General features: G+C 48.5%; 1 protein-coding gene across 3 annotated transcripts in view; it reads left to right on the forward strand.

The window, feature by feature from the left end:
* The first annotated feature begins 878 nt into the window (after positions 1–878).
* The window catches only part of LOC144609147 (dipeptidyl peptidase 8-like), a 31,691-nt gene continuing 19,413 nt past the window's right edge, over positions 879–13,156 (forward strand). Inside the window, exons 1-6 of one of the 3 annotated variants that reach the window (XR_013549287.1) lie at positions 879–979; positions 3,411–3,680; positions 8,474–8,586; positions 8,671–8,844; positions 11,081–11,249; positions 12,133–12,243. Coding sequence is in view for 2 of the 3 variants with exons in the window: in XM_078427568.1 (XP_078283694.1) it covers positions 3,434–3,680; positions 8,474–8,586; positions 8,671–8,844; positions 11,081–11,249; positions 12,133–12,243 (814 nt within the window). In the remaining variant the exon portion in view is untranslated. Of the gene's footprint in view, positions 980–1,654; positions 1,946–3,410; positions 3,681–8,473; positions 8,587–8,670; positions 8,845–11,080; positions 11,250–12,132; positions 12,244–13,156 lie in introns of those variants that run through there. The other 2 variants (XM_078427568.1, XM_078427569.1) reach the window with 2 other exon arrangements.

Genomic DNA, 13,156 nt, shown 5'->3' on the forward strand with positions numbered 1-13,156 from the left:
GAGTAACTCAGCAGGTCAGGCAACATCTCAAGAGAAAAGGAATAGGAGACATTTTGGGTCGAGACCCTTCTTCTTTGGCGTAAACCAGCATCTACAGTTCATTCCTGTACATTAGGTAGTTGAGGCATGTACAATAACAACATTCAAAAAACATTTGGACAGGTACATGGATAGGAAAAGTTGAGAGGAATGTGGGTCAAACGCGGGCAAATTAGACCACCTGAGATGGAGCACCTTGGTTGGCATGGACGTGTGGGGCCGAAGGGTCTGTCTCAGTGCTGTTTCAGGAGTTAAATTAGGTGGTGCTGATGAGTGAACTCTAGCGGCTGTAGTAACAGCCCGGAGCCTGCGGGAGGGGCTAATGAGCGGAGGAAACTGTGGATTGCCGGAGGTGGCGCTGATGAGTGAACTCCGGCGGCTGCAGTAACAGCCGGAGCCTGCGGGCGGCGGAGGAGCCTGCTGACCAGAGGTGGCGCTGATGAGTGAACTCCGGCGGCTGCAGTAACAGCCGGAGCCTGTGTGTGGCGGAGGAGCCGGCTGACCGGAGGTGGCGCTGATGAGTTGAACTCCGGCGGCTGCAGTGTGGTGGAGGAACCGGCTGACCAGAGGTGGCGCTGATGAGTTGAACTCCGGCGGCTGCAGTAACAGCCGGAGCCTGGGTGCGGCGGAGGAGCCGGCTGGCCGTAGGTGGCGCTGATGAGTGAACTCAATAGACAATAGGTGCAGGAGTAGGCCATTCAGCCCTTCGAGCCGGAACTCCGGCGGCTACAGCAATAGAAACAGCCGGAGCCTGTGTGTGGCGGAGGAGGAATCGGGTGGCCGGAGGTCTGGGAGGTCTGACGGCAGCGCTCCTGCGGGCGGCGCTCCTGGAGTGCCCCTCCCCCCCGTTTGTTGACGTCGCGGGCGCGGGGAGCGGAAGTGCACGCGGAGCCCGGAAGTGAGCGGCGCGGAGCGGGGTGAGGCGAGGCGCGCAGTGCGGGTGAGGATGGAGCTGGTGTCGTCGCCGCGGTTGTTCTCCCGCTTCAGCCGCCGAGCAGCAGCAACGACGCGCTCAATGCAGTCCCCCCCTCCCCGGGGCAGAGCCCCCTCTGGATGCGCGGCATTCCCCCCCTGCCGGCGCGTCACAACCTGCATTCGTGTAGCGCCCCGCACCGTCCTTCGGCTCTGCACCAGGGAGTCTGACCTCACAGGCCGGGCCGGGCCATGCATTGAGTGTGTGAGGCGAGGGTCAGTCAGCCGCACTGACCCTCACACACTCAAGCCGCACTCTCTGAGTCGTGTGCAGTTCTGGTTTCCCCCATTAACAGGAAGGGTGTGGAGGCTTTCTTTGGAAAAGATGCAGGAGGGGAGGTTCACCAGGAAGATGCTGCAGTCACTGTCTCAGCGGGCCAGGCAGGCAGCATCTCCGGAGACAAAAGGATGTTTCGGGATCGGGACCCTCTTCAGATTGAAAGTATAGGGAGGGGGAGGGGGGGGGGTGAGGAGTTTGGAGGCGAGAAAAGATCAGGGCCAGCCACAAATGTCTGAATGATGCCTGGATTAGAGGGTATAAACTATATAAGGAGAGGTCGCACAGACTTGGAGGTATCACAAAATGCTGGAGTAACTCAGCAGGTCAGGCAGCATCTCGGAGAGGGAATGGGTGACGTTTCGGGTCGAGACCCTTCTTCAGACTGAAGGACCCATCCCCGAACTCGACATTGACGACTGTATTGGTGCTACCTCTTGTAGGTAGCTACCGTGCAGAACTCACTCTAATCTCCTCTCTCCTTGCACGGACTTGGGCTGTTTTCTCAGGAATGCTGGAGGTTGCAGTGAGGTCAGATGCAAGTATATTATAAAAGGACTGGACAAGCTAGATGCAGGAAAAATGTTCCCAATGCTGGGGGAGTCCAGAACCAGAGGCCACAGTCTAAGAATAAAGGGGAGGCCATTTAAAACTGAGGTGAGAAAAAAACATTTTCACCCAGAGAGTTGCGAATTTGTGGAATTCTCTGCCACAGAAGGCAGCGGAGGCCAATTCACTGGATGAATTTAAAAGAGAGCTAGTTAGAGCTCTCGGGGCTAGCGGAATCAAGGGATATGGGGAGAAGGCAGGCACAGGTTACTGATTGTGGATGATCAGCCATGATCACAATGAATGGTGGTGCTGGCTCAAAGGGCCAAATGGCTTCCTGCACCTATTTTCTATGTCTATATAAATTTTGGGGAGACATAGAGAAGGTTAGATGGAACCTGAAGAAGGATCTCAACCCATAACGTCACCTACCCTTTTTCTCCAGAGATGCTGCCTGATCTGCTGAGCTCCTCCAGCTTGTTGTGTCTATCTTTGGATTAAACAGCATCTGCAGTTCCTTCCTACACCTTTTTTTTACTGCAGGGTGGAAACATTAAGGAGTAGAGGGCATAGATTTAAGGTGAGAAGTGGAAAGTTGAAAGGAGAGGTGAGGGGCAAGTTTTATTTTACACCGTGGTGTGTGTGGGGTGGTGGTGGAGGCAGATAGATAATGGTATTCATAAAGATTTTGGACAGGTACATGGATATGCAGGGAATGGAGAGATATGGATCATGTGTTGGCAAATGAGATTAGCTTAGCTTGGCATCATGTTGGGCATGGACATTGTTAGCTGAATGGACTGTTCCTGTGCTGTGCTTGTCTATGCTCCCAAAACCATCAATTATTCAGCCTTTATGTTTCCAAAAAAAAATCAAAGTGAGATTGCCTCTTATGATGGAACCTGTCACAGTTCTAGCGAGGTCAGATACAAGTATGTTATAAAAGGACTGGACAAACTAGATGCAGGAAACAATGTCCCCAATGTTGGGGGAGGCCAGAACCAGTGGCCACAGTCTAAGAATAAAGAGGAACTTCATAGGCAAACCAGTGAGTGGTAATGTTTCAGGGCCAGATTACTTCCAATTTTGTGCATTGTGCTAATGGCATGTTGGCCTTCATTACGAGAGGATTTGCCAATAGGAGTATAGAGGTCCTTCTGCAGTTGTATAGGGCTCTGGTGAGACCACATCTGGAGTATTGTGTGCACTTTTGGCTCCTAATTTGAGGAAGGACGTCCTTGCTATTGCGGCAGTGCAGCGCAGGTTCACGAGGTTAATCCCTGGGATGGCGGGACTGTGATATGAGGAAAGATTGGAAAGACTGGGCTTGTATTCACTGGAATTTCATGCCATGATCTGCCATGATCACAATGAATGGCGGTGCTGGCTTGAAGGGCCAAATGGCCGCCTCCTGCACCTATTTGCTATGTTTCTATGTGTGTGGAGTGAGGAATAATCTAGTGGCATGCATTAATCTACAGCACGCCACTCTACAGTAGTGCTGCTGTTGTTGAGGTGGCACACGTTGGGGGCAGTATTTGTGTTTTTATACTTCTTTGTCCTTATCTTTTAGGAGGAGTGTTGGTGGCTGCAGCAATGGAAACCGAACAACCAAATATTGAGGTTTTTGAAACGGCTTCTGCCAATGCCACCGTGGATGTTGAAGAGTGCGAGGCGTTTGAGCCGTACTATGTGGAGCGGTACTCGTGGAGCCGTCTACGGAAGTTAATCACGGACAGCAGGAAGCTGCATGGGCACATGATGGCAAAACCCCCCCATGATTTTTATTTTGTAAAGAAAAATTACCCCGAAGGTCCTCAATCAGATCGTCTCTATTATCTTGGTGAGTTCCTTCTATTTCTCAATTGTACCCCGTCTGCAGTATTAATTGTCGACACAAAATGCTGGAGTAACTCAGCGGGGCAGGCAGCATCTCTGGAGAGAAGGAATGGGTGACGTTTCGGGTCGAGACCCTTCTTCAGACTGATGTCAGGGGAGGGGGTGGGACAAAGATAGAATGTAGTCGGAGACAGGAAAACTAGTGGGAGAATCCGGACTCCAGTCTCCCGCGGGCCTCCACCAGCGACTCTGCCGACCCTCGTCACTCCACCGCCCACACGCTGGTCAAAGCTGCCGCCTTACCCGAGCCCCAGGCTCAGCACGAGGCCCACAGTCCCCACGAGGCAGAGTCCAACACCACGGGGGCTGACTGTGCTGGGTCCTACTGCTCCCCCCCTCCTACAGGGAACCTTATTAGGTCTTCCCCTTCCCCCTTCTTCGGGTGCAGACCACTGGGTCTTCCCCTTCCCCCTTTAGCCAGATGACCCCAGCTACTCCCCACCCATACAATAGTCCTCCTGCCCCCCCTCCTCTCTGAAAACCATCCATCGCCCCACCAGACATCTCGGCCTCCATCTACTCACCTGCCCTCATCTGACACCAACCCCCACCCTTGCTGTTTGTTCACCATCCCCCCTGACCTCCCCCTCTGATACGGAATGGTCTGTCCTCAGCAGAGGCCTCACAATTGTTCCACTCCGTCTCCACCTCAACGGGTTCTGGGTCCGCCAGAGCTCCAGCTCTTCTTCCATCACCTCCGGGCCTCTTTCTATGGGAAGGAATCCTCACTCCCCAGTGATGACCCCGTCTCCAACGGACCCCTCCTCTTGGACTCCCCGGATGGCCTTCTACCTTCATTAGACCTTTTCATTTCCAACTGCCAGCGGGACATCAACTGCCTCAACTTTTCCACTCCCCTGACTTACTCTAACCTCTCCCCTCCTGAACGTACAGCCCTCCACTCACTCTGCAGCAACCCTGACTTGATAATTAAACCCGCCGACAATGGAGGTGCTGTGGTAGTCTGGCGGGCTGACCTCTACCAGACTGAGGCCAGGCGACAACTCTCAGACCCCTCCTACTTATCCTTGGATCATGACCCCACCGACGAGCACCAGGCCTTAATGTCAAACATCATTACTGATGTCATCACTTCCGGTTCTCTACCCTCTAAAGCCTCCAACCTTATCGTTCCCCAGCCCCGCACGACCTGATTTTATCTTCTCCCCAAAATCCACAAACAGAACTGTCCTAGGAAAAAAAAACTGCAGATACTGGTTTCAATCGAAGGTACACACAAATTATAGAGTAACTCAGCGGGTCAGGCAGCATCTCGGGAGAGAAGGAATGGGTGATGTTTCGGGTGGAGACCCTTCTTCAGTTTGGTGTCGTAGGGGGCAGGACAAAGATAGGATGTAGACGGTACTCCAGCATTTTGTGTCTACCTGTTTAACAGAACCCATTGTTTCTGCCTGTGCATGTCCCACAGAATTAATTTCCACCTGCCTTGACTCCATCCTATCCCCCCGGTCCAATCCCTCCCTACCTATGTCCAAGACGCCTCACATGCTCAACGTCGCCTCAATAACTTCCGTTTTCCAGGCCCCCACTCCCTTATCTTTACTATGGATGTCCAGTCACTCTACACCTCCATCCCCCACCAGGTCTTAAAGCCCTCCGTTTCTTCCTCGACCGCAGAACCAGCCAATTTCCATCTACCAATACTCTCCTCCGCCTAGCAGAGCTGGTCCTTGCACTCAACAACTTCTCCTTCGACTCCTCCCACTTCCTCCAAATCCAAGGCGTAGCTAAGGTCACTCGCATGGGCCCTAAGCTGTGCCTGCCTCTTTGTAGGGTACGTCGAACAATCCCTGTTCCAGGCGTACAATGGCCCTATCCCCGAACTCTCCTCCACTACATCGACTACTGCATTGATGCTACCTCCTGTACCCATGCAGAACTCACTGACTTCAACTTCACCACTAACTTCCATCCTGCTCTTAAATTTACTTGGACCATCTTCGACATCTCTCTACCGTTTCTGGATCTCACTGTCTCCATCACAGGAGACAGAGTATTACAAATCTACAACTTCTCCAACTTTAGATAGTTCCTCTGTCCCTCTCTTCCCCTCCCCTTCCCAGTTCTCCCTCTCTTCCTGTCTTCACCTATGTCCTTTCTTTGTCCCGCCCCCCCTGACATCAGTCTGAAGAAGGGTCTCGACCCGAAACGTCACCCATTCTTTCTCTCCTGAGATGCTGCCTGACCTGCTGAGTTACTCCAGCATTTTGTGATACCTTCGATTTGTACCAGCATCTGCAGTTATTTTCCTACATTACAAATCTACGTCATCTACTACAAACCTTCTGACTCCCATAGCTATCTTAATTACACTTCTTCCCACTGTTTCCTGTAAAGACTCTATCCCTCACTCCCAATTCTTCTGTTTACGCCGCATCTGAGCCCAGGATGAGGTGTTCCATACAAGGGCATCGGAGTGTCCTCATTCTTTAGGAAATGGGGATTCCCCTTTTCCATTAGATGAGGCTCTCACTTGGCAACTCAATATCCAATCGTTCCTCTCTTGCTCCCCCTCCCCCTATTCCTAACAAGTAGAGAGTCCCCCTTGTCCTCGCCTTCCACCCCATCAGCCGTCGCATACAATATATCCTCCAACATTTTCGCCACCTCCAAGGGGATCCCACTAGGGCACATCTTCCCATCTCCACCCCTTTCTGCTTTTGCAGAGACCGTTCCCTCCGAAACTCCCTGGTCCGCTCATCCCTTCCCACCCAAACCACTCCCTCCCCAGGTACTTTCTCTTGCAACCGCAGGAGATGCAACACCTGTCCCTTTACCTCCACCCTCGACTCCATCCAAGGACCCAAACAGTCTTTCCAGGTGAGGCAGAGGTTCACCTGCACCTCCTCCAACCTCATCTACTCTATCCGCTGTTCCAGGTGTGAACTTCCCTACGTCGGCGAGACTAAGTACAGGCTCGGCTATCGTTTCACTGAACACCTCCGCTCAGACCGTCTTAAACTACCTGATCTCCCGGTGGCTCAGCACTTCAACTCCCCCTCCCATTCCCAATCTGACCTTTCTGTCCTGGGCCTCCTGCATTGTCAGAGTGAGGCGCAGTGCAAATTGGAGGAACAGCACCTCATATTTCGCTTGGGTAGTTTACACCCCAACAGTATGAACATTGACTTCTCCAACTTCAGATAGTCCCTGCTTTCCCCCTCTATCCCTTCCCAGTTCTCCCTCTAGGCTTCCTGTCTCCGACTACATTCTATCTTTGTCCCGCCCCCTCCCCTGACATCAGTCTGAAGAAGGGTCTCGACTCGAAACGTCACCCATTCCTTCTCTCCAGAGAAGCTGCCTGACCTGCTGAGTTAGTCCAGCATTTTGTGTCTACCTTCGATTTAAACCAGCATCTGCAGTTTTTTCCTTCAGTATTAATTGTTCCGATTTGAGACACAGCATGGAAACAGGCCCTAAGGCCCAGAGTCCACACCAGCCACTGATCACCCGTTTGCTAATTCTATGTTATCATACTTCTGCAACCTGCACATCGAGGGCAATTTGCAGAAGCCAATTCAATTACAAACCTGCTTGTCTTTGAAATGTGGGAGGAAACTGAAGAACCCAGAGAAAATACACGCGGTCACAGGGAGAATGTACAAACTCCATACTGACAACAACCGCAGTCAGGATCACACCCAGGTCTGGCGCTGTCAAGTCAGGTCAATTTTATTTGTATAGCACATTTAAAAACAACCCACGTTGACCAAAGTGCTGTACATCAGTTCAGATACTAAGAAACGAACATACAATGGCACACAAACATAACAGCACATACATAAACAGGTCACAGCACCCCCTCAGAGGGCCTGAAACGCTAGGGAGGAGAAATAGGTTTTGAGCCTGGACTTAAAGGTGTCGATGGAGGGGGCAGTTCTGATGGGGAGAGGGATGCTGTTCCACAGTCTCGGAGCTGCAACCGCAAAAGCGCGGTCACCCCTGAGCTTAAGCCTAGACCGCGGTATAGTGAGTAGCCCCAAATCGGCCGACCTGAGGGACCTGGAGATAGAGTGGTGGGTTAGAAGATTTTTGATATGGGGGAGGGGGGCAAGCCCGTTTAGGGCTTTGTATGTGAATAGGAGGAGTTTGAAGTTGATTCTGTACTGTACTGGGAGCCAGTGGAGAGAGGCCAGAATCGGGGTGATGTGGTCCCTTTTACGGGTACCCGTCAGGAGTCTTGCTGCGGCGTTTTGGACCAATTGTAGGTGGGACAGGGATGATTGGCTGATCCCAGTGTATAGGGGGTTGCAGTAGTCTAGGCGGGAGGAGATGAATGCGTGGATGAGGCAGTGACTATACCATTGATCTACCATGTCGCCGTCGCTGCGCTACTCTGCTGTTACATTTTAATTCTAAAGGCTGGTAGTCACTTTAGAATCATCTGGGTCAGTCTGTTTTGTGACTAGATGTATCCTCTGCTGAACAAACTGGTTAACTTTCCTTTGTGAGAGATGGAATGCTACTTTCTTGGGGGCCAACCACATTGATGGGATTACCAAGAAGGCACACCAACTGATTAATATGAACAAGGGTCCCAACCCAAAGATCACCTTTTCATGTTCGCCAGAGATGCTGCTTGACCCACTAAGTTTCTCCAGCGCTTTGCATCTTTGTATGGGCTGATAATCTATAATGTGTTGATCTGAAGTCCTTGTAATATTACCGTCCCTTGATCTGGAGGATAATGGATTTAAGCGTGTGATTCTCTTCCAGCTATGTCAAATGAAAACCGGGAAAATACCTTGTTCTACTCGGATATTCCTCAAACTATCAACAAGGATGCTACCCGCTTGCTCACGTGGACTCCACTGCTGGACTATTTTCAGGTAAGGGGGATCGAGCTTGTGTCTTTCATTTAACTTATTGCTCCATAAGGGAAACTAAGTGCGTTTTTAACATTTATTACCCAGTCTATTCCTGATTACGGAATTTACTGTCGTGAAGAGGAGCTGTTAAGGGAGAGGAAAAGAATCGGGACGATTGGGATCGCCTCCTATGATTTCCACCGACAGAGCGGGATGTTTCTGTTCCAGGCGAGCAACAGCATTTATTACACAACGGACGGCAGTGGCAGCGGGTTCACCGTGAGTCTCTGCTCTCAAGTTTGAGCTCTTCTTTTCCATTCCATGTGCTGATATAATTTTGGGAATAAGAGGGCAGATAAAGATAATTTTAGTGTTCTGACTAATTGACCCCCTCCCCCCAGTCAGCATGACTGAGTAAAACAAAATCTGGTCATTATTTGCGAGTGGAAGCAGGCGTTGCAATATGCCAACACTTCAAAAGTAGTTAATTGACTCTGATATGCTTTGGGGTGTTCTGCAACTGAATGAAAGGCCTTGTATAAATGCAAATCATTTAAATTCCACTTTGAAATAGTAATATTGCCAGAGGCTGATTCACTGTCTAGCATAACTTCCCTGTGGGAAAGTTTGTGACTTCTCGCTGTGTCCAAGTAATTTCTTCCTTAAAATCTCTCAGCCGGAATTCATGTTTAATGTCTGACATGTTTTAAAGCTGTATGTCCACCTGTTGCCTTGTTAGTTTTTGATCAGCTCCTGTTCTGATCAGCATCTGTTCAACAGATCACCTCGAATCTATTCTGCTTGCCAAGCTACCCATATTGCTTCTAAACTGATAACTAATTCACCCTTGCATTCTTCGCATTCTGGCAGTATGTTCCCCATATAATGTCATTGAGAATCATTCTGTTTACTTTTGTATAGAATTGTATATTGCCTGAAAAGTTGTGATGCCAGCGTCAGGGTTAGAGTTAATGTATGGCCAAGTCCAATAGCACAGTTTACAAGTTCCAGTAAACCGTGCTATTTTCTATTCCATGTGTAAGTGTATTGGCATTTCTTTGTTACTGGGTTAGAATCATGGGAGCTACCCAGTATCACAGTGGGAGTACCGACTGCAGGACTGCTCAGCACATTCTAATCAAGGAGAGTTAAGGATAGACACAAAAAGCTGGAGTAACTCAGCTGGACAGGCAGCATCTCTGGAGAGAAGGAATGGGTGACGTTTCGGGTCGAGACCTTTCTTCAGACTGGTTAGAGTTAGGATAGGTACTGAACATTGATTAACCTTGCCATGAGCAAAGCCTGGATAAAGTGAATATGGAGAGGATGTTTCCAATAGTGGGAGGATCTACGACCAAAATAAAAGGACGTACCTTTAGAAAGGAGATGAGGAGGAATTTCTTTAGCCAGAAGGTGGTGAATCTGTGGAATTCATTGCCACAGGAGGCTGTGGAGGCCAAGTCAATGGATATTTTTAAGGCGGACGTTGACAGATTCTTAATTAGCATAGGTGTCAGGGTTATGGGGAGAAAGCAGGAGAATGGGGTTAAGAGGGAAAGATAGATCAGCCATGATTGAAATTTCAGGGTGAGCTCATTCTTGATCTCACTTGCAGAGAGTGCAGCAACATTAGATTAAGGAATTGGTATTTTTCTGCTTTTTGCCATGTAAGAATTGAGAGATTTTGTTCCATGTGATTAAAGGCTTGGGAGACCATGGTAGATATTATAGTTTTGCAGCTGGATCAGGTTTATTTTCACAGATAACAAGTTACGACGTTTAGTTTAGAGATACAGTGTGGAGACAGGCCTTTCGGCCCACTGACCATGCCGACCACCGGTATGGCGTGCAATATTTCGAACCCATAGCACTCGGTATAGCGCTATGCGTTCAAAATATAGCTACCGGCCGCAGTGCTACAGACTTTAAATATAGCTCTATTAGTCACAGCGCTATGGGCTTTAAACGTAGTGCTACAGCCACAGCGCTATAGGTCACAGACTCTTCAGGCAAAATTCTCATAACAGGAGGAAACCGGTGATCCCGGAGAAAACCCATGCAGGTCACGGGGGGAACGTACAAAATCAGTACACACAGCTCCCGTAGTCGGGATCGAACCCGAGTCTCTGGAGCTGTAAGGCCGAACAAGTCATAACAATGAGGCATAACCAATCCAGTTATATTTGGTATAATAGTACAGTGTTCAATTGAAATCAAGATTAGGTAAAGTTCAAAGCTGTTAACCAAGAAGATTTTAAACCGGACCAAAGTCCGAAAATTCCACTAAAGGACGAAGATAGTTGTGTCACCGTTGAGCTGCCTGTTATGGGGAGAAGGCAGGAACGGGGTACTGATTGAAAAATGATCAGCCATGATCACATTGAATGGCGGTGCTGGCTCGAAGGGCTGAATGGCCTCCTATTGCACCTATTGTCTATGCAGAAAATAAATCATTTATACGAGAGGTTTGAAGACGTGCGACAATCAGTAATGCCGTAACTGTTTTGTTTTATAGAATGAACCAAAAAACCCTTCGCTGGTCAAGACCAGCTGCCCAAACATCAGGATGGATCCCAAAATCTGTCCCGCTGATTCAAACTGGATTTCCTTCATCCACAGCAATGATTTGTGGATTTCTAATATTGAGTCAGGAGAGGAAAGGCGGCTGACTTTTGCACATAAAGGTATTTCTGAGAGTCTCGCAAAACATTGCATTGACTTGAACTTTTCACAGTGGTGTCAGGTTTGTTCCAATAGTCTTCAGTTCACAGTCATGGAGTCATACAGCATGGAAACAGGCCCTTTGGCCCAACTTGCCAAAGCTGGCCAACATGCCCCATCTGCACTACTCCAACCTGCCTATGTTCGGCCCAAATCCCTCTAAACCTATTCTATCCAGTACCTGTCCAAATGCTTTTTAAGTGTTGTGTTTGTACCTGCCTCAATTACTTCCTCCGGCAGATCTTTCCATATACCTACAACCTTTTGTGTGTGTAAAAAAAAAAATTGGCCTTCAGGTTCCGATTAAATCTTTCGCACCTCGCCTTAAACCTATGTCCTCTGGTTCTTGATTCCCCAACTCCGGGTAAAAGACTCTGGTGCATCTACTCTTATCTATTCCTCTCATGATCTTATATACTTCTATGGGATCACCCATCCTCCTGAACTCCAAGGAATAAATTCCTAGCCTGCTCAACCTCTCCCTATAGCTCAGGCCCTCGAGTTCTGGTAACATCTTTGCAATATCTCCCAGTGTACACTGGTGCTTCTGCTGATAACGTTGTAGTTTGCCTTATTTATTTAAAGTACTTTGCAGCAAAAGGATATTAAAAATATCTACCCATATAAATTCATGAGATTTATTTGTTTTAAATATATATCTAGCATGTTCCCACAATGATCGTTAAAGAATCTTAATAATCACACAGGGAACATATCAAACAAATTACTCACTGCTTTTGGAGAACACAACAATTGTGCAGTTCATAAATTTTCTTATTCTATTTCAGCTTTTCAGAAAAAAATTACTTTCTAATATTTGCCTTCCTGTATCCTTCTGCATTGAAGGCTTGCCTAACCTGGAGGATGATCCGAAGTCTGCAGGAATCTCCAGTTTTGTGCTCCAGGAAGAGTTTGACCGGTATACCGGGTACTGGTGGTGTCCTTTGGCTGAGGACAGTAAGTATGTCCATTATCACATGGTTCGGTGTGTACTCAATTAAACAAACCTCTTATCGTGCTAACGTCAACATCTTTCCATTACCGCAACATACTAATGAGCCAATATTGAGCTGACATTGAGCCAGGAGAGGACAGGTGGCTGACTTTTGCATATAAAGGTAGTGGTGAGAGTATTGCAAAACAGTGCATTGACTTGAACTTGTCTTCACGGTGTTGTCTGAGGTCTGTTCGAATAGTCTTCAGTTCACAGTCACGGAGTCATACAGCGTGAAAACAGGCCCTTCAACATGCTCATGAACCAATTGTACCAGAGAGACATTAGTTAAATTTGCAGGCGTTGTTAAAGTAGCTGGTCCCATAGCAGGGTTCTGCTTCTCTAGAGACAGGGGAGAAAGTCTGCCATGTTCCTCCACTTCGGGGCCCCTACTCAGTAATCCCAATGTTATTGTCCAGCAGTGCACAAAGTCCAAGCACTAGAATAATATATAGGAAATCTGCCATCACTCATGGAACTATAGCAGGATCAAGAGCATTTATGTCTGCAGATATATTGTGCAACTTCAACGTCTATGTGGACCGTCGAGCAGTGAGCGTAATTCATCATTGTGTTGGACAATAAGGCTTACATTTATTCAATTCCATTGTGTAATACTATGTCCCAAGTTTCTTCCTGGATCAGGACTGAGACACATAAGGAACTATTCAGACAGCCGGTCAAATGTTTTTGACATCATTTTTATTAAGAATATATCATAATAAGGAGATGTAGAAATGCCTAGAGGTTGAAGAGGGGAATTGCGTGCGATGGGTCCAAGCAGCGGAGGCATGTGTTGGCAAAGGAGTGGTGGCAACTGAGAATGGGCTCCTGGGCAGATTTGGAGAAAAGATGTTGGAATGTTGTGGGGCTGAA

Source organism: Rhinoraja longicauda, chromosome 33 (assembly GCF_053455715.1).
Source record: "Rhinoraja longicauda isolate Sanriku21f chromosome 33, sRhiLon1.1, whole genome shotgun sequence".
NCBI classification, from domain to species: Eukaryota; Metazoa; Chordata; class Chondrichthyes; order Rajiformes; family Arhynchobatidae; genus Rhinoraja; species Rhinoraja longicauda.